At 38.5% G+C, this 20,316-nt stretch overlaps 1 protein-coding gene across 3 annotated transcripts in view; it reads right to left on the bottom strand.

Annotated features, from left to right (window-relative positions):
- The window catches only part of Adck5 (aarF domain containing kinase 5), a 29,567-nt gene extending 9,873 nt beyond the window's left edge, over positions 1–19,694 (bottom strand). For 2 of the 3 annotated variants that reach the window (XM_067775504.1, XM_067775503.1), the window contains exons 1-6: positions 19,589–19,693; positions 19,181–19,227; positions 18,484–19,116; positions 15,353–15,598; positions 9,685–9,850; positions 9,275–9,626 (exon numbers count right to left, since the gene is read on the bottom strand). In XM_067775504.1, the coding sequence (XP_067631605.1) occupies positions 9,275–9,626; positions 9,685–9,850; positions 15,353–15,598; positions 18,484–19,116; positions 19,181–19,195 (1,412 nt within the window). In that variant the 5' untranslated portion in view covers positions 19,196–19,227; positions 19,589–19,693. Of the gene's footprint in view, positions 1–9,274; positions 9,627–9,684; positions 9,851–15,352; positions 15,599–18,483; positions 19,117–19,180; positions 19,228–19,588 lie in introns of all 3 variants that reach the window. The other variant, XM_067775506.1, reaches the window with a different exon arrangement.
- Positions 19,695–20,316: the final 622 nt, after the last annotated feature.

Genomic DNA, 20,316 nt, shown 5'->3' with positions numbered 1-20,316 from the left:
TGTTTCAAAATCAAATTGCGATAAGCACTCGCACAGTGGGCAGTGTCCATTTTAAAATTAATTCGTTTTTCACTAGGAGTGTTCAATATATGTAGCATTTCTAAGGTATAGCGTTTTTGGTAATGTTTTTCCTTCTCCAATATATTTACGTTCTCAAAATCAGGGTGATGTCCTGTATCTTTGCAGTGGGCAGATAGGGCCGTCTTATTTCCTGAAAAACTGTTCCTTAATTTTATGTTTGACCTGTGACCGGAAATCCTTGTCATGAGCTTGAGTTTTGTTGTCCCCACATATACCTTCTCGCATACGCGGGACCCGTCGCCGTTGCATGGGATTCGATAAACTACGTCAGATTTCTCGAACTTGGGGATCTTATCCTTTATGTTATTAAAAACTTGCCTTAGTGTATTTTTGTACGTGAACGCTAGATTATAGCTATCCTTGTCGTATAGATTGGAGCTCCTTATCCTCTCCGATAATCTTGGAACATATTCCATTGTCAAATACTTTTTGTTAGCCGCGTCCGTTCTTTTTTCTTCATTATTTTTCGTGGTATGAAAATTGTGGATAAGTCTATTTGTTAACTCTTTGGGAAAGTCGTTCTGTTCCAGGGTTACTTTAATTATTTTAATATTTTTCTCGTGGAAAACCTCATCACTGATTGTGAGAACCCTTCTAATAAAATTTTTCGCCGTGTTTATTATTGTCCTTCTTTCATGCTTGGAGTTGTAGCTTATCAGCCTTCCAGAAGACGTTGGTTTCTGATACCAGTCAATAAGTAACTTATTATTCTTTCTGACTATTAACGTATCGAGGTAGGGGAGTTGACCATCCCTTTCTATTTCTACTGTAAATTGTATGTTCTTGTGGTACGTATTAAGCATGTGGAGCATATTTTGAATGTGTTCTTTTTTGACAACAGCAAAGATGTCGTCCACATATTTTGTTAGCAGCCTTGATTTTTCTTTGGACTCTAGCTCAAATTTTGTCAGTAGCTCTTCCATAACTATATCCGCTATAACTGGCGAGGCTGGTGACCCCATAGGCATTCCTGACCGTTGCTCATATATTTTGTCATTATATTTAAAATATCTGTTTTCTTTTATGCAAAATTTAACTACTGTTAAGAAAAACTCTTTGTTCATCAACGTATATTCTTTGATATCATTCCACCTCGAGGCTATGATTTCAATCGCCAAATCAACAGGAATACTGGGGAATAACGAAACCACGTCAAATGACACCAAACTCTCATCGTCATAAATATATGTGTCTTTGACCTTTTCTTTGAATTCTTTGGCATTTTCAACGTTGTATGTAGACGATTTCGTTATATTTTTGAGAACTCGGACAACATATCTGCATAAATTATAGGATGGGGCATCTATAGACGAACAAATCGGACGAAGGGGTATGCCTTCCTTGTGGATTTTTGGCAAACCGTAAATTCTGGGTGTGATAGCGATTTTACACGTCAAATGGTTCTTTTCTTTTTCATCAATGCATCCATCATTGAACAACTTAAGTACCAATTCGTTGTTCTTGTCCTGTAATTTGTTCGTCGGGTCTCGTTTTAGAACTCGATAAGCGGAAATGTTATTTAATATATCCTGCATTTTTCTTGAGTATTCCGTCCTGTCCATCACTACAGTGGTGTTACCTTTATCAGCACTGAGTACTAAAAGTTGTTTGTTATTTTTCAGAAATGACTTCGCGGAATGGAGTGTGTGGCATGTAAACTTATCTCGCAATGAGGTTGTAGTTTTGCTTAAATTATCACCTATCAGAGCCGTTAGATTATTTCTTTCAATTTCTTGCCTCTCTTTATCTTTTACTGTTTGTATCGCATTTTCTCCATCCGCTATAACTTGAAAAATCGGAAATTTTCCTTTCTCTAACGGCATTACATATTTTGGACCTAGAGATAGCAGCCATTGAATATCTTTTGGGATGTCTAAAGATGTATTATTAAAAAACCATTTTGGTACCACCCTAATATTCAATTTATCTTGTTCTTTTTGTCTGAGGATTTCATACTTTTTTGTTTGTGTTTGTTTAACACGGTCCGTGAGATTATGCAACAGAAGTTCCTCACTTTGAAAAAATGTAGCTGAATGCTGAGAGTCGAGAGTATACTCGATTAGGGCCTTTAAGCCAGTTATCTCTCTTCTCTTTGCTCTACTTTGCTCATGCTTAATACGTATGATAATGTTTAAAAGTTTTATTTGAACTTGTCGATATATGTGGATATGATCTTGGCAAACTTACGTGGTATTTTCTTGCTGCATATGTTGTTGTTTAAAGTGGTCTCGATGTTTTTTGTTGAGTTCTTGATGAAGTTGGGAGTTAAACTGCTTCTCTTGCACCTCTCCAAGAATTTTGTTGATTCTGCCAATCTTGTTACATGTCGTGTGATTTGTTGGTAGCGTTTTATGGTTTGTTTGATCCGAGTATCATATTTCACTTTGATTGTTTTGTACACTTTGTGAGTGTTGTTGTTTTCTTGGTGTGCTCTCCGTTTTAACATTTTGATAAGAATTAATAGCCTTTATATTAAATAATAAATATAATAATAAATAAAAAAGAAAACAACAACACTCACAAAGTGTACAAAACAATCAAAGTGAAATATGATACTCGGATCAAACAAACCATAAAACGCTACCAACAAATCACACGACATGTAACAAGATTGGCAGAATCAACAAAATTCTTGGAGAGGTGCAAGAGAAGCAGTTTAACTCCCAACTTCATCAAGAACTCAACAAAAAACATCGAGACCACTTTAAACAACAACATATGCAGCAAGAAAATACCACGTAAGTTTGCCAAGATCATATCCACATATATCGACAAGTTCAAATAAAACTTTTAAACATTATCATACGTATTAAGCATGAGCAAAGTAGAGCAAAGAGAAGAGAGATAACTGGCTTAAAGGCCCTAATCGAGCATACTCTCGACTCTCAGCATTCAGCTACATTTTTTCAAAGTGAGGAACTTCTGTTGCATAATCTCACGGACCGTGTTAAACAAACACAAACAAAAAAGTATGAAATCCTCAGACAAAAAGAACAAGATAAATTGAATATTAGGGTGGTACCAAAATGGTTTTTTAATAATACATTTTTAGACATCCCAAAAGATATTCAATGGCTGCTATCTCTAGGTCCAAAATATGTAATGCCGTTAGAGAAAGGAAAATTTCCGATTTTTCAAGTTATAGCGGATGGAGAAAATGCGATACAAACAGTAAAAGATAAAGAGAGGCAAGAAATTGAAAGAAATAATCTAACGGCTCTGATAGGTGATAATTTAAGCAAAACTACAACCTCATTGCGAGATAAGTTTACATGCCACACACTCCATTCCGCGAAGTCATTTCTGAAAAATAACAAACAACTTTTAGTACTCAGTGCTGATAAAGGTAACACCACTGTAGTGATGGACAGGACGGAATACTCAAGAAAAATGTAGGATATATTAAATAACATTTCCGCTTATCGAGTTCTAAAACGAGACCCGACGAACAAATTACAGGACAAGAACAACGAATTGGTACTTAAGTTGTTCAATGATGGATGCATTGATGAAAAAGAAAAGAACCATTTGACGTGTAAAATCGCTATCACACCCAGAATTTACGGTTTGCCAAAAATCCACAAGGAAGGCATACCCCTTCGTCCGATTTGTTCGTCTATAGATGCCCCATCCTATAATTTATGCAGATATGTTGTCCGAGTTCTCAAAAATATAACGAAATCGTCTACATACAACGTTGAAAATGCCAAAGAATTCAAAGAAAAGGTCAAAGACACATATATTTATGACGATGAGAGTTTGGTGTCATTTGACGTGGTTTCGTTATTCCCCAGTATTCCTGTTGATTTGGCGATTGAAATCATAGCCTCGAGGTGGAATGATATCAAAGAATATACGTTGATGAACAAAGAGTTTTTCTTAACAGTAGTTAAATTTTGCATAAAAGAAAACAGATATTTTAAATATAATGACAAAATATATGAGCAACGGTCAGGAATGCCTATGGGGTCACCAGCCTCGCCAGTTATAGCGGATATAGTTATGGAAGAGCTACTGACAAAATTTGAGCTAGAGTCCAAAGAAAAATCAAGGCTGCTAACAAAATATGTGGACGACATCTTTGCTGTTGTCAAAAAAGAACACATTCAAAATATGCTCCACATGCTTAATACGTACCACAAGAACATACAATTTACAGTAGAAATAGAAAGGGATGGTCAACTCCCCTACCTCGATACGTTAATAGTCAGAAAGAATAATAAGTTACTTATTGACTGGTATCAGAAACCAACGTCTTCTGGAAGGCTGATAAGCTACAACTCCAAGCATGAAAGAAGGGCAATAATAAACACGGCGAAAAATTTTATTAGAAGGGTTCTCACAATCAGTGATGAGGTTTTCCACGAGAAAAATATTAAAATAATTAAAGTAACCCTGGAACAGAACGACTTTCCCAAAGAGTTAACAAATAGACTTATCCACAATTTTCATACCACGAAAAATAATGAAGAAAAAAGAACGGACGCGGCTAACAAAAAGTATTTGACAATGGAATATGTTCCAGGATTATCGGAGAGGATAAGGAGCTCCAATCTATACGACAAGGATAGCTATAATCTAGCGTTCACGTACAAAAATACACTAAGGCAAGTTTTTAATAACATAAAGGATAAGATCCCCAAGTTCGAGAAATCTGACGTAGTTTATCGAATCCCATGCAACGGCGACGGGTCCCGCGTATGCGAGAAGGTATATGTGGGGACAACAAAACTCAAGCTCATGACAAGGATTTCCGGTCACAGGTCAAACATAAAATTAAGGAACAGTTTTTCAGGAAATAAGACGGCCCTATCTGCCCACTGCAAAGATACAGGACATCACCCTGATTTTGAGAACGTAAATATATTGGAGAAGGAAAAACATTACCAAAAACGCTATACCTTAGAAATGCTACATATATTGAACACTCCTAGTGAAAAACGAATTAATTTTAAAATGGACACTGCCCACTGTGCGAGTGCTTATCGCAATTTGATTTTGAAACAACAGCAACATACACCGCGCTCACTTAAATAAGAATATTCAGCATCCAGCATACTTCAAGACAACAACTAAGCAAAAGGGGGTTGATATACATACTAAGTTATGTCTTATTATTACATGTATTTTATTATTGTAAAATTTTTGTTTATACTTACTGTTCTTGAAAATTTGTTTACATTTGCGGTATTCTGTACATTTGTTTATTTTTCATACTTTCGCTTTTTGTACCTTCAACAAAGATTTTTGGCCATTGCTAATTTAGTCGATCGAACATATTTATATGAGTAAGTCGCTTATTATATGTATATACGTAAACATTATGTAGAATACGTTCTAATGGTTTGTTTTTTTTTTTTTTTTTTTTATACCCCTAGTCCCGAAGATGGCTTTAGAATAAAGCCGAAATATCGACAAGAATAAATTATACAACTATAATACAAAAAGTTGTGTTTTTATTTAAATTGGCCTTCAGCTCAAAAATTTAAAAATATATTATTTAATATAAAGGCTATTAATTCTTATCAAAATTTTTCTTTTATGCATTCAAAAATTTTACAAACTACCGCGCACAAAAAATTGTTGTTTTCTTAATGAAAAAGTAAGATTCAATATTAGGGCAACTCTCTGTCTAGTATACGTATTTAGATTTGAAAAGGTGATTAGCGGCGAAGATGTAATATAAAATGCATATTTTCGGCATCAAAATATTCTTCGAAGCTGTCGTGCTCAAAAATTATTGATCTTATTTTTTAAATTTCTATTTCCAACATATTTGTCAAAATTATAAATTTATTTTTTAAATTTTTCAAATATACATGAGAGCAATTATCTCATTAGGGTATTTTCTCTCTCTAGAATCCATAGAAAACGTAGAAAGTTTTCCATTTTACTGCCAAAAGTTTTCTACACGCTACCAAGGCGAATTCAGTACCAGGTGGTGTTATCAGAACTGCTGATAGCTTGTTCTTGATTATTTTCCATACAACGCCTTGTACTACAACATGTCAGTTAATCGAAATCAATTAAAATTCTGCACGGCGAATTGGTTGAATTCGCTTTGCCACCACCTTGTATGGATTCGCCTTGACATGCAACAACAAAAAAATTTGTTATTAATCAATTTTGTTTACTCAAACATTTTCTATATTAAAAACAATTTCGCTTTCAGCCTGAGCTGGGACCAAGGCGAATTCAGTACCAGGTGTTGTTATCCCAACAGCTGATTACTTTTACTTAATTATTTTCCATACAACGCCTTGTACTGCAACATGTCAGTTAATCGAAATCAATGACAATTTTCTTTTGACTTGACATGTACGGCGAATTGGTTGAACTCGCTTTGCCACCACCTGGTATGGATTCGCCTTGGCTGGGACCTACATGTTTTATGCCGACTCCGAACGGCATCTGCAAGGCAGATGAATTTTCACTGAGAAGCTTTTTATGACATAAAACAATCGGAGTTCTTGCCAAATCACTGCCGCGGGGCGACCCCACTTAGAAAACCCTTCTAATTTAAAAAACTAGTTTCTAGCATGTGGATGTTGGTTAGTCCGGGGCGTGAAACCTGGATCTTCGACGTGGTAGGCGGATACTATCTAATGCATATATCGTTATCTTAATTTACAAAGGCCCTAACCAATAAATTTAAAATTTTATAGGACAATCATAAAACGTTTTATTTTTATATTGACAACATGCAGATATGGCTTTTTAAAAGTGTAATAACTCTTTATTGATTTTAGCAATTCAAAACTTTTACGGGAGGAGTATTTTAATGTATCACCAAAACTGTGGGAAAACGCATTTTCGAAAAATCGGTCGCTTAGGGCTTTTGTGAATTAAGCTAACGATATACAAAAACAAGTAAGGAAGGCTAAGTTCGGGTGTAACCGATCATTACGTACTCAGCTGAGAGCTTTGGAGACAAAATAAGGGAAAATCACCATTTAAGAAAATGAACCTAGGGTAACCCTGGAATGTGTTTGTATGACATGGGTATCAAATGGAAAGTATTGAAGAGTATTTTAGAAGGTAGTGGGCCATAGTTCTATAGGTGGACGCCTTTTCGAGATATCGCCATAAAGGTGGACCAGGGGTATCAAATTAAAGGTATTAATGAGGGTTTTAAAAGGGAGTGGCCCTTAGTTGTATATGTGAAGGCGTTTTCGAGATATCGACCAAAATGTGGACCGGGGTGACCCAGAACATCATCTGTTGGGTACCGCTAATTTATTTATATATGTAATACCACGAACAGTATTCCTGCCAAGATTTCAAGGGTTTTTTATTTCGCCCTGCAGAACTTTTTCATTTTCTTCTACTTAATATGGTAAGTGTCACACACATTTTACAAAGTTTTTTCCAAAGTTATATTTTGCGTCAAAAAATCAATCCAATTACGACGTTTCATCTCTTTTTTCGTATTTGGTATAGAATTATAGCATTTTTTTCATTTTTCGAAATTTCAGGTTTCGCCCATTTTTAATACCAAGATAAAGTGAGTTCAGATAAGTACGTGTACTAGTGGTGGGTAATGACACTATTTTTTGAGTGTTAACCCAGTAGCACAGGCATACTTTGCAGTGTTAACACATTGTGTTGACACAATTGTGTTATAACAGATTATCGAAAGTCGATATGAGTGTAGGCACAATATCAGAGCACAATACTGTGTTACTTACCTCTAACGCCACGTTTGACGCCATTTAGAAGAGTAAATCATGGCAACATTTATCTTCTTTCATAATCCAATTTTTCAAAGTCATATCATCTGGTCAAGAGGATAGTAAGTGCCCCTGTGGACACCATTTTTTTATGAAAAAATCAAAATAAAATAAAAATTTTGAGAGCGCAGTGAGAATTTTAAAATCTTTTTAAATGTCATCCTCTCACCGGTTTTATCTTGTAATATTTGTATCATGTGTATAAATATGTTTTGAGTGAAGTGTCATTGGAAAGTAATACAATCAACACACAGGCACAATGGACTATCTATGTATGTGCACTTACGATCTGAGTGTCATTCTCTGTGCTATAGAGCGTGTTACTGTGTTATGAGCATTTACCAGTTTGAGCGGCATTGCACAGTCAGCTTTGTGCCATCGAGTGTGCCACTGTGTTATAAATTAATCGATAAGTGTGCGTGTGCGTGCCGTACATTACTGTGTGTTAACACAATAACACAGCACAGTGCTGTGTTACTCAGCCTTAACGTGAACTAAGTTTAGTAAAGATATATCGATTGTTGCTCAAGTTATCTTGGTAACGGCCAAGAGGAAGGCCAGACGGTCGACTGTGTATAAAAACTGGGCGTTTTCACAGAAAACAGTTATCGTCATAGAAGCCCCTACCAAATTTGACAAGGATTAGTAAATTTTTGTTCGACTTATGGCATTATTCTAGACAGATTAAATGAAAAAGGGCGGAGCCACGCCCATTTTGAAATTTTCTTTTATTTTTGTTTTTTGTTACACCATATCATTACTGGAATTGAAGGTTGACATAATTTACTTATATACTGTAAAGATATTAAATTTTTTGTTAAAATTTTACTTTAAAAAATTTTTTTTTTAAAAGTGGGCGTGGTCCTTCTCCGATTTTGCTAATTTTTATTAAGCGTACATATAGTAATAGGAGTAACGTTCCTGCCTAATTTCATCATGATATCTTCAACGACTGCAAAATTACAACTTGCAAAACTTTTAAATTATCTTCTTTTAAAAGTGGGCGGTACCACGCCCATTGTCTAAAATTTTACTAATTTTCTATTCTGTGTCATGAGTTCAACCCACCTACCAAGTTTCATCGCTTTATCCGTCTTTGGTAATGAATTATCGCACTTTTTCCATTCTTCGAAATTTTCGATATCGAAAAAGAGGGCGTGGTTACAGTCCGATTTCTTTCATTTTAAATACCGATCTGAGATGAGTGCCCAGGAACTTACATACCAAATTTCATTAAGATACCTCAAAATTTAGTCAAGTTATTGTGTTTACAGGCGGACGGACATGGCTCAATGAATTTCTTTTTTCGCCCAAATCATTTTGATATATAGAAGTCTACACATATCTCGATTAGTTTATGCCGTTACGGAGTACCGTTATGCGAACAAAATCAATATACTCTGTGAGCTCTGCTCAGCTGAGTATAAAAAAAACGCAATATATGTATTTAGAAATTAAATTACCTTACAACAAATAACATATTACGCGGCATTTCTTTCAGTGTATTCATGATGAGTTCAAAATTTTTCTTAGCCATTTGCTGAATATATTCAATATCACTTTCACTTAATTTTGTTTTAATTCTACCACCATGTATACGTATAGGTTGTTGAAAAAGGACCTCAGCAAATTTCATATGATCTTTTATGCCTATTTGTTTGGCGGCAGCTTTCATTTTTTGTTCATCTTTCAAAACTGTTGCCTCCCAAAACTCGCATAGTGGCAAGCGAACCGATTCCGGCAAAAATTCATAAAGTCCATGATCCAGCAGCACCAATTCAGCTTTAAACGTATTCGGACTTTTGCGTACATAAACTATAACGATGGCAAAGTAGTTTTATTTTTGAATGACAGTACAGTATTAGTATTTTACCGTTTCCAGGATGCGGATCAGCATGTACAAAACCTGTATTAAATATTTGTTCTGCAAACATTTTGAAAAGCTTCAAATCAATATCACTTAAACTAAGTTTCTCATATTGTATGCGTTCAACGTCGCTTATTTTGAAGCCATCAATCCATTCCATAGTGAGTACACGCTAATATAAAATAAAATAATTGTAAGGCGCGATAACCTCCGAAGAGATTTTAGGCCGAGCTTCTCTTCCAATTTGCGTCGTGCTCCTTTTTAATTTTTCCTACAAATTGGCGGGACGGGACCTACTTGTTTTATGCCGACTCCGAACGGCATCTGCGAGGCAGATGAGTTTTCACCGAGAGCTTTTCATGGCAAAATACACTCGGAGTGCTTGCCAAACATTGCCGAAGGGCGACCCCGTTTAGAAAAATTTTCTTCTAATTGAAAAACCTTATTTCTAAAATTTTGATGTTGCTTTGCCCGAGGTGTGAACCCAGGGCGTTCGGTGTGGTAGGCGGAGCACGGTACCATCACACCGCGGTGGCCGCTAATATAGTGAACGTTTAGTAGGATTCAATTCTTATTTAATATGTCTATTACGGTATCCGACGGATGCCACTCACGCGAATGCCATTCGATTCGCGCTCCCCTCACTTGTTGAAATTTATAGCATTCTCATAAACGTCTTTACCGACTCACCAAGCGGATTGTGTCAAGGGGTGAGAACAACACCGCATGCGATAGAAGGTTTGTAAGGAATAGGGCACCGGACATTTTCGAGCTGGCAGACATAGAAGTAAATTAAAAAAATTTTAATACACATGCGAGTTGTTGTTGTTGTTGTAGCAGTGCTTCGCCCCACCTAACAGCTACGATCGATAACAAATTGTCATCAATATCCTCTAACGGGAGTCCAAGGAAACTTGCTGTTTCAACAGGGGTGGACCATAATGAAAGGGCTGCTAGAGGCGTTGGTTCCACATTACAGTTAAAGAGATAGTTGGTGTCATGTGGAGACGCATTGCAAGCGGGGCATACATTTTGTATGTCGGGGTTAATTCTGGATAGGTAAGAGTTTAACCCGTTACAGTATCCAGAACGAAATTGAGCTAGAGTGACTCGCGTTTCCCTGGGGAGTATGCGTTCCTCTTCCGCAAGTTTTGGGTACTGTTCTTTGAGTACTGGATTCACCGGGAAATTCCTGGCATAAATGTTCGACGCCTGTTTGTGGAGTTCACCAAGGACCTGCTTGTGTTTTTTTGCTTCATACGGCTGAGTTCTCAGGTACCGTATTTCCTCAAAATGCTTACGGAGATGACGCCTTAAGCCCCTAGGCGGTGTTGGCTCATCAATCAGATGTCTGTTCGGATGCCCAGTTTTCTAGGTATTCAACAGGAACTGTTTGGTTAGCATCTCATTTCTCTCCCTGATGGGGAGTATTCTCGCCTCATTATGTAGATGGTGTTCTGGGGACATTAGAAGACAGCCCGTGGCGATTCTGAGAGCAGTATTTTGGCAGTCCTGTAGCTTCTTCCAGTGGGTAGTTTTTAGGCTTGGCGAACATATAGGGGACGCGTAGCACGCCAACGGCTGGCCAATTCCTTTGTGTGTGGTAATGAGCGTTTCTTTGTATTTTCCCCAAGTACTGCCAGCAAGGGATTTGGCGATTTTATTACGGTTCTGGATTTTCGGAACAATTGCGGCTGCGTGCTCACCAAAATGTAAATCCTGATCAAACGTCACACACACCCAAGATGGGCGACATTTGGGACGTCCATGTTGTAAATTAGGTCGCGGAGGATTTAGTCGATGATAATGCCAGGTTTCGCGAAGCGAAAAAACTGGAAAGATCAGGGAGGTAGCCGTTTATTCTGTTGCAAAGCTCATCGATCTGTGGGCCTGGGCCTGTGGCCATTATTGTGCAGTCATCGTCGTAGGAAACGATATTAACTCCTTCTGGTGGCGAAGGTAGCTTAGATATGTAGAAATTAAACAAAAGTGGGGATAGGACACCACCCTGTGGCACCCCTTGTTTAATTCTTCTTGGCTTTGATGTTTCATTTCTAAATTGCACCGATGCCTGCCGACCACCCAGATAATTTGCGGTCCACCTTCTAAGACATGGTGGAAGGGTAGACCCTTCCAGGTCTTGCAGTACGTTGACCGTATCAAAAGCTTTTGATAGGTCTAGCGCAACGAGTACTGTTCTATGGTGGGAGTTTTGATTTAAACCGCAATTTATCTGGGTGTTGATGGCATTTAGCGCGGTGGTGGTGCTATGGAGTTTTCTGAAGCCACCCTGATGACAGGCTAGCTGCAAATTTGCTTTGAAGTAGGGGAGCAAAATGGCTTCAAGCGTCTTGGCTGCTAGCGATAGGAGGGATATAGGGCGATACGACTCTCCTATGTTAGCTGGTTTCCCAGGGTTTAGTAGCGGGACCACCTTGGCCATTTTCCATTTTTCGGGTATGACAAAGGTGGAAAGAGACAGGTTGAAGACATGTGCTAAATATTTGAAACCCTCTTTCCCTAGGCTTTTAAGCATTGGCATGGCTATGCCGTCTGGGCCCATTGCTTTGGGTGGTTTAGCATGACCAATGACATCCTCAACCTCTTTGGCGGTGATGGTAATTGGTGACGCGCTGAATTTATGTTTATGCGCGTGTCTGTTGGCCCTCCGTCTATCTTTGTCGACCGTAGAATGCATTTTATATTGTCGGCAGAAAGCGCTAGCGCATTTTTTCGCATCCGACAGCACTTTATCGCCAAAGGCGATGGAAACTTCGTCATTATGCCTAGACGGATTCGATAGGGACTTTACGGTGGACCAAAGTTTACCTACACCGGCAGAGAGGTTACAACCTCTTTGGTGCTCCTCCCATTTCGCACGCTTGTGTTCATCCACAAGCAATCTGATGCGTTGGTTTATATCCCTTATTTTGGGGTCACCGGGATCGAGCTCTCTTATAAGGTCACGTTCTCTCGCTAAATTTGCGGCCTCGGGCGGGAAGTGGGGCCGAATTTCGGGAATTCTACCGGCGGGAATGAAACGTGCCGAGGCGGATTCAATGACCTTGCGGAAAGCACGCTCCCCTTGGCGGGCATCAGTCGGGATAGGGAGGGCAGCAAGGTGGTTGTCTGTAAAGGATTTGTATTCGTCCCACTTTCCTTTTTTAAAGTTTATGAAATTGCGTTTTTCTGTGACGATGAAGTCGGCGGTACGCTCGAGCTAAATAAGTATAGGCAGGTGGTCAGAAGCCAATGTTACCATCGGCTGCCAGTTGACGCAGTTTACGAGTTCTGCGGTCACGATTGAAATATCCGGCGTCTCCGTTTATTATGCAGAACGTCGTTTCTTCTATTTGATCCGCCAACATCTCCCCCCTACTGTCCGCCCGCAAGTTTGAATGCCATAGATCGTGATGGGTATTGAAATCGCCTAAGATATTGCGATTGTTGCCAGTGAGTAAGGCGCTAATATTAGGGCGGTATCCACTGGGGAACAGGTGGCAGGAGGGATGTAGATGTTGACGATTTCGAGGTTTGCATCGCCTGACCGGACAGATGCGCCCGGACGCTTTAAGAGACTGTCCCTGCGGTCGATGCCGGGATCAAATATATGATATTTCACAGAGTGGTGTATGATAAACACGAGCCCGCCTCCATTTCCGCTCTCGCGATCTTTTCTGTGGACGATATACCCAGAACAGGTCTGCAGTGCAGATATTGCTGTGAGTTTAGTCTCTTGAATCGCAGCAATGCGGATGTTGTGCCGCTTCATGAAATCGACTATCTCCGTAATCTTCCCAGTTAATCCATAACAGTTTAACTGCAGAAGTCTGAAGTGCATAGGGGGAGACGTCGCCACTCTGGGAGTAAGTGACGGGTGACTACGCCTGAGTTGTGGAAGGCTAGGACGTAACTGCTGTTGTGGCCCTGGGACTGGACGTCCTTGGGTAAGCATTGGGGTACCCGGTGTATTTGGGTATGCGACCTGGCAACATGGCGCAATGAAACCCGTCGAGGGGTTGCCGTCGCGGAGACCAGAACATCTAGGAAAGTGGCAACGTCCATTGCAGGCGCTGCATTGGGCGGATGTAGCGAACATATATATTCTGTGCTGGGAAACGGTGCAAAGGGAGATGGGGACTAAGAGTCTGTTTCCCTGAATTACTCAATTGCTGCCGGAAAAAGAAAAGAGGGGGGGGGGGGGGGGGAGAGACGGGGGCAGGGGCTGATGCTCGGCATTGTTCCCGACTCTACTACGGAGTTTGTAAGTATGAGTGGGAGCACCCATAAGAGTTGGTGGCGCCGTGGGGCGCGAGCAGCAGCGGGTACTTGTTGTGGCTTGCTGAGCAGTGGGGCTGTTGGAAGGTAGTGGGGCGCTAGGGCGCAGACTACGGGACGTCCTAGGACGTGAACAGCAAGGAGCCACAAAAGATTTATGGAAGTTACGTGGACGTCTGGTTTTGGGATCTAGCCCAGAACAACCTGTCCGATGCAACCATCCCTTACACGAGACACATTGACAAGAGTATGACCGTCCTAAAAAGATTCTTTTCCGGCAGATGCAGCAAAACCATTTCTCAGGACCGGGGTCAAAATACGGACCCGGATTGGGTTCGATACCTTCCCGGAGCAAGAGAGTATGGAGCAGTCCTGCTGCAAGGAGCTGCTGGGAGGATGACAATTTGTGGGAGGGACGCAACAAATTAAATGGGGTTACACTGAAATCGCAGTCCTTGGTCGGGAAAAAACCTCCGAGTCGCTCCGGTACATAGAACCGACGGCCTTGGGAAGCGACACATGCGAGTGTACATTTTTTATTTAAAAGATCGTTAAATAATTCCGAGTTAACAAAAATGCTTATAAACATCTTTTAAGCATAATTTGCAGTAATATCTCTCTCGTGTTTAAGTCCACAGCAATAAGTCGCCATAAAAAGCTTTCCTTATGTCTGCGAATATTAGCCGAAGGAAGCTATCAAAATTCAGTTGGTAAGACTACATGCTAGGGATGGCTCAGTTTCGAAGGTGTTTTCAGAGGTTCTTAACGTTATGGAAAGCAAATTGTGCGAAAAGTGGATTCACGATGAGCAAATGGAATCCCGGAGTTACTTCTTCAACAAATCTAAAATTCCTGGATTGATGGTACGCACGTAAGGATAGCAAAACCTTCAGGAGCGAGCTCCCCTTTTTTTTATAACCGCAAAGGTTTATAGTCTTAACATACTAATTGTAAGTGTGCTAAATATTTATTGTATTAGTTTGAAGCAATGTGTTTAAATTTTTAGATATGTAATTATAAACAGCGCATAACTACGGTACATTAACTGGATCAACACACGAATATTACATAAATTTTACTCAAAAATATAAAAAATAACCATCCTTTCATTGAATTCCATTCTATTTTAACTTTATTGCGCGTTATTTAAAATGTTTCTTTTCAATCCAGTTTTTTAGCGAATGATACTTAGAGCAAGCGACAGATATTGCGTTTCTATTACGGTTATCGGAATGCAGTGAATCAACGAACTGCTTTATCTACAAAATTTTATTCGCGAGCTGCATTGCCGATCGGTTATGAGAATACCAAATTTTCTGAATTCGATTCGCCTTCTCCGCGGTTGGCATTCGTCGGATACCGTAATAGGGGTGAATATTTAAAAACTCATATTTACCGACTTTGTATGTTCCCAGTATATATGTGGTACATGTACATATTTAAATTTAGCAAGATCTTTGGCACAGCGTTCAGCATTTCGACCCTCATTTTCAAAATCTAGCTCTTGCATTAAATTTTTGCGTAGATCACGTAATATCCAGCCAAAATTGTAGTTTTTAAAAAATAGTTCAATTATATCTTGTAAGAACATTATTGTTCCCAAATCGCTAGTAAAACGTTTCTGCAAGTCACCATATTGAACCTAAATAGATATATTCTTTTTTAATTTCATTTAGAAGTTCTTTACGTACCTAGGTGGTTTAGCGTTAACAACTGCAACCAGGCTCGGTGCCTCGGGGCAGCTTGAGCGCCGACCATACGGCCATAGTAGTATAACGTTATCAATCACAAGGCGAACAGACTACCTGATTCCCTATCTGCGCTTCGAGGGCGATCTTAAGGCCACGGACGAGGTGATACATGTGTACACAGATGGTTCCAAAGTAGTGGAAGGAGTAGGGTCTGCGGTATATTGTGCTGATCCGGAAATAAACAGATCCTACAGGCTGCCGGATTACTGTAGCGTTTTCCAAGCGGAAATAGGAGCCGTAACCAAAGCAGTAGAAACCCTGGAAAAAAATAGCCCAAGCTGCAATCGTGTTAACTTTTATATTGACAGTCACGCAGCAATTAAGGCAATAATCTCGCATAGCACAGCATTTAAATGCGTGTTAGAGTGTAACAATCCCTGGAGAGAATCGGGACAGGGAGAAGCATACATCTATATTGGGTCCCAGGGCATATGGGAATAGATGGGAATGGAAAAGCGGATGAACTAGCTGAAAAGGGCGCATCCCTTGAAGCCGGCTCCGCAGAGGTCCCAATTAGACTGGGCGAGAATAAGCGAAGGCGAGAGGTGCACATGATCGACCAAGCAGGAAAGGCGTGGGTTGAAGCGCGGGGCTGCAAAGTGTCGAAGATTATGTGCAGGTCTTACAACCTTAGACTAACAAAGTTGCTTATATCATTAAAAAAGAGAGGACTGTAGACTCGTGACGGGTATTCCGACTGGACAATGCCTTCTGGCGTCACATGCCTTTAAATTAGGCTTTGTCAGTGATAGCAGATGTAGGAAGTGCGGGTTGGAGGAGGAATCGATCGAGCACGTTCTGTGCTCTTGTCCTGCGCTTGCCAGGCTAAGACTCCGGCTATTAGGAGTGATACAGCTGTCAGATCTAGAAGCAGCAAGTGGCTTAAGTCCTAGGAAGCTTCTTGTATTTGCCAAGAGGGCGGAGTTATTTTATAACATAGGTCCTGGTTTTTGATAGGGGTTTTCAGTTTGGTCGTTAAAACAAACTTCTGGTAACACTACGGACTTATTCAGTCTATGTGAGGTTCTCATGGACCGGCCAGTTCAACCTAACCTAACCTAGGTAGTTTATATGAAGAGGAGTTATGCTAAGCTCTTTATAAAGTTTATAAACCTTTTTAAAATTACATTTCTATATAAACATTTAACTATGCGGGCTTTATGACCCTACTTTTTTATGAATAAGGGGTAAGACTTAGTTTACATATAACAAGATTATCTTCATAATAATCTAGTTGCTAGGGATGGGTGCATTTGTGAACGGCTAGATTAACAATTATGGATTTATTGCAAACCATAGAAAGTGTAAACGTGGTCTGAGTGAATAAAAGTGAATTTCATATATGAACATATCCGTGAACAAGTAAAGGCGTCTAAGTTCGGGTGTAACCGAACATTATATACTCAGCGTGAACTTCAATTGCACATTTCATTTCAGATAAATTACTTTTCTACATAATACGTGGCACCGGCCGTTTAAACAAAAAAGTCTCCCATTTCCTCTTACAATAAAACTTGATAAGTGAAATAATATCATTCATTCAAAACTATTTTTTGCTAAGTTATAGCTTATTGTTCTAACCTACGACCCTTCTGAAAATCTTTTATATAAAAGTGGGCGTGGTCTTTAACCGATCTCGTACATTTTTTCTAGAAATATTTCCTGCTATAGGGAAAATTTGTGTACCCAATTTTATTACGATCCGTTAATTTTTCTTCGAGTTATGGCTCCCGAAACATAGAACATTGCTTAGTCATAAAGGGGGCGGTGCCACACCCATTTTAAAAAGTTTTACTGTTTTCCAATTTAATGTTATAATTCAATTTAGAAAGTAAAATTCTATTAATATAAACCTCTTTTTCCCTAAGATATAGCTTATTATTTTCGTGCACAACCCTTTTAAAAATCTTTTATATAAAAGTGGGCGTGGTCCTTAACCCATTTCGTTAATTTTTCTTCAAAGCATTCCTTATAGTAAGGGCAACCTCTCTGCCGAATTTTGTTACGATAGGTTTAAAAAAGGGAAAGGAAAATTTTTCTACTTACTATTCCAAAAACAAAATACAATTTTTCAAATTTAGAAAAATTAAAAAATAACAATAATTATCATTAACGATTTTTCATTTATGATTAATAATATTTGTAAAATTGATTTAATCACAAGTGGGCGGTGCCACGCCCATTTTAAAAAATGTTTTCAATTTTTTATCAAGAGTCTCAATATCAGTTCACACGTCTATTTCAACATTCTAGGTGTATTTTTTACTAAATAATCAGGTTTTTTGTGTTTTCCAAAATGTTATATATATAAAAAGTGGGCGTGGTTATCATCCGACTTTGCTCATTTTCAATACCAATCTATTCTGGGCAGGTAAGCTCGTGTACCAAATTTGGTGAAGATATCTCAATATTTACTCAAGTTATGGTATTAACGAACAGACGGATGGACGGACGGATGGCCAATCAAATTTTTTTTCGATACTGATGATTTTGATATATGGAAGTCTATATCTATCTCGATTGGTTTATACCTATGTAACCAACCGTTATCCAATCAAAGTTAATAATAAAATAACAAAAAATAGAACGAATACCTAATTAATATCTTACTTTAATTAAACAACAGTTTAATCTATGAAATATCTTTTTGGAGATAAAATAACCAAACTGAGACGGTCTAGAAGTAGGCAAGATTTAGGTGTCTTTCCCAGAGCAGCTTGAAATTATAAAGCATAAACGCAAATCATAAATTAATTACAATGCATCTATAACCAACCTTCACCGCAACATCCTCGCCACTTTTTAATTTTGCTTTAAACACTTGTGCCAAGCTCGCCGCTGCGATGGGCGTATAATCAAATTCTCCATATATAGATTCGGGTGTATTGCCAAAATCTTTACGAAAAACTCGTTGTACATCGGTTTTTGTTGTAGGTAAACATTTATCTTGTAATCGTTCTAATGTAACTGTATACTCTTTGGGTAGTATGTGATTAATGGCAGCAACACCTTGACCCATTTTTATATATAAACCACCGTTCAAAAGGCATGTCTCCAAAAGGCGTTCGGCGCTTTTTAAATGTACGCGTTTTAACTGTGTATCGTAGTCGACATCGTTCTCATGCGCTTCAATGAAAATATAATCAACTGCTATCAGCGAAGCAGCTTTTAATGATCTTAGAAAACGTATCGCAGCTCCACAGTAAATTAATTCATTGACGACTCCATCATATAATATGGATCCTGCTAGTGCGGTAGCAAAACCAATTCCTATATATTGTGAAGACCTACGTGAAAACTTCCCATTGCTCATATGCATACGCTTCCGGGAGGTATGAATTATGTTTATAAATTTCGCATTTATAATATCTTTGTATGTAGCACGAAGAAATTGCTGGTAGCGCGCTGACTGCCAATAAATAAAAAATGTAATTAGTAGAATTCATTGTTTTCAATATTTATAAAATACTTACAACTATTTTGTGCATTTCCTCTGAAATATAATCTTGAGTTATATGAACATTGTAAATTTTACCAAGTAGCGCAACTAACAGCTGATCGGTGAAAATTCGCCCATTCACACGCACAGTTCTCGACTCAGTTTCAAAACAAAACTTTAGATTATTTAATTCAAATTTTAAAGTGAGATAATCCTTACAAATTTATGTATACAGAATATATATGGCGTTTTTGTTGTTATTAAAACAACAGTTTTATTTATATTAAAGCTTTTATCATTTTTTTTTTTTAACTTTGAAAAATCTCCGAACACCATTCCTTCATTATATGACATTCGACTGCCTAGTCCACTGCCTTCCACTCTATTCGCAACATAACCTCTACTTAAGCTGCCAAACTATATAGTAAACAATGTATATGAATGCCTTGCAGAACATATGATTTTACTAATCAAAACAAAAAACATATGTTTCGTTGCTTTTCTAGGAGCATGGTTCTAGGAGTGTGAAGTAATCGATATTACCGACCACTGGAAGCGATATCTAAAGGATTGTGAATGAAACTAACACCCCTATTATGAATTTTCATACGATAGACGATAAACGCTTGCTAGCGTATCGTAAAAAATCAGCTTTCATATTGCGATTTCCACACGCCCGATAGATGCGCTATTGTGAATGACAGCAGAGTTTTGTTTACAAATTTTTGTGAATATATACGAAACAGATAGCAAAACAAAACGTAAATACTAACAATTCAATTGTCTTGTACGTAAAAGTGGCAAACATTTTTAAAAGCTGTAATAATAAAATATTTTCTACTACCTATGTATGTTGCCTTTTATAAAAACTCAAATGAACAAATTGACGAAACTTGCATAGAGCCATAGAAAAAAGAAAATTGAGAGATGCTTCCAATCTTCTTGAAATGACAAAATCGTACTGCGCCGTATTTTGATGTATCAAATCAAAAAAGCTTAAAATCAGCTGTCCCATGCTGCCACCTTGCGCCATGGGTAGAAGGCAGTTTGCGCGCCCATAAAAATAGGTAATCCATTTCAAATATTTTGAAGGTTTGTGCCACTTTAAGGCTTCTTGCCCAGGGTGTTGCAACAGAGTGTTGGGAATGAGGCTTTAGTTGGGTCCTTTGG

This window comes from Eurosta solidaginis, chromosome 3 (genome assembly GCF_040869045.1).
Source record: "Eurosta solidaginis isolate ZX-2024a chromosome 3, ASM4086904v1, whole genome shotgun sequence".
In the NCBI taxonomy this organism is placed as follows: Eukaryota; Metazoa; Arthropoda; class Insecta; order Diptera; family Tephritidae; genus Eurosta; species Eurosta solidaginis.
Note: the sequence above shows the minus strand (reverse complement) of the source record. Positions and strands in the feature narration are given on the sequence as shown.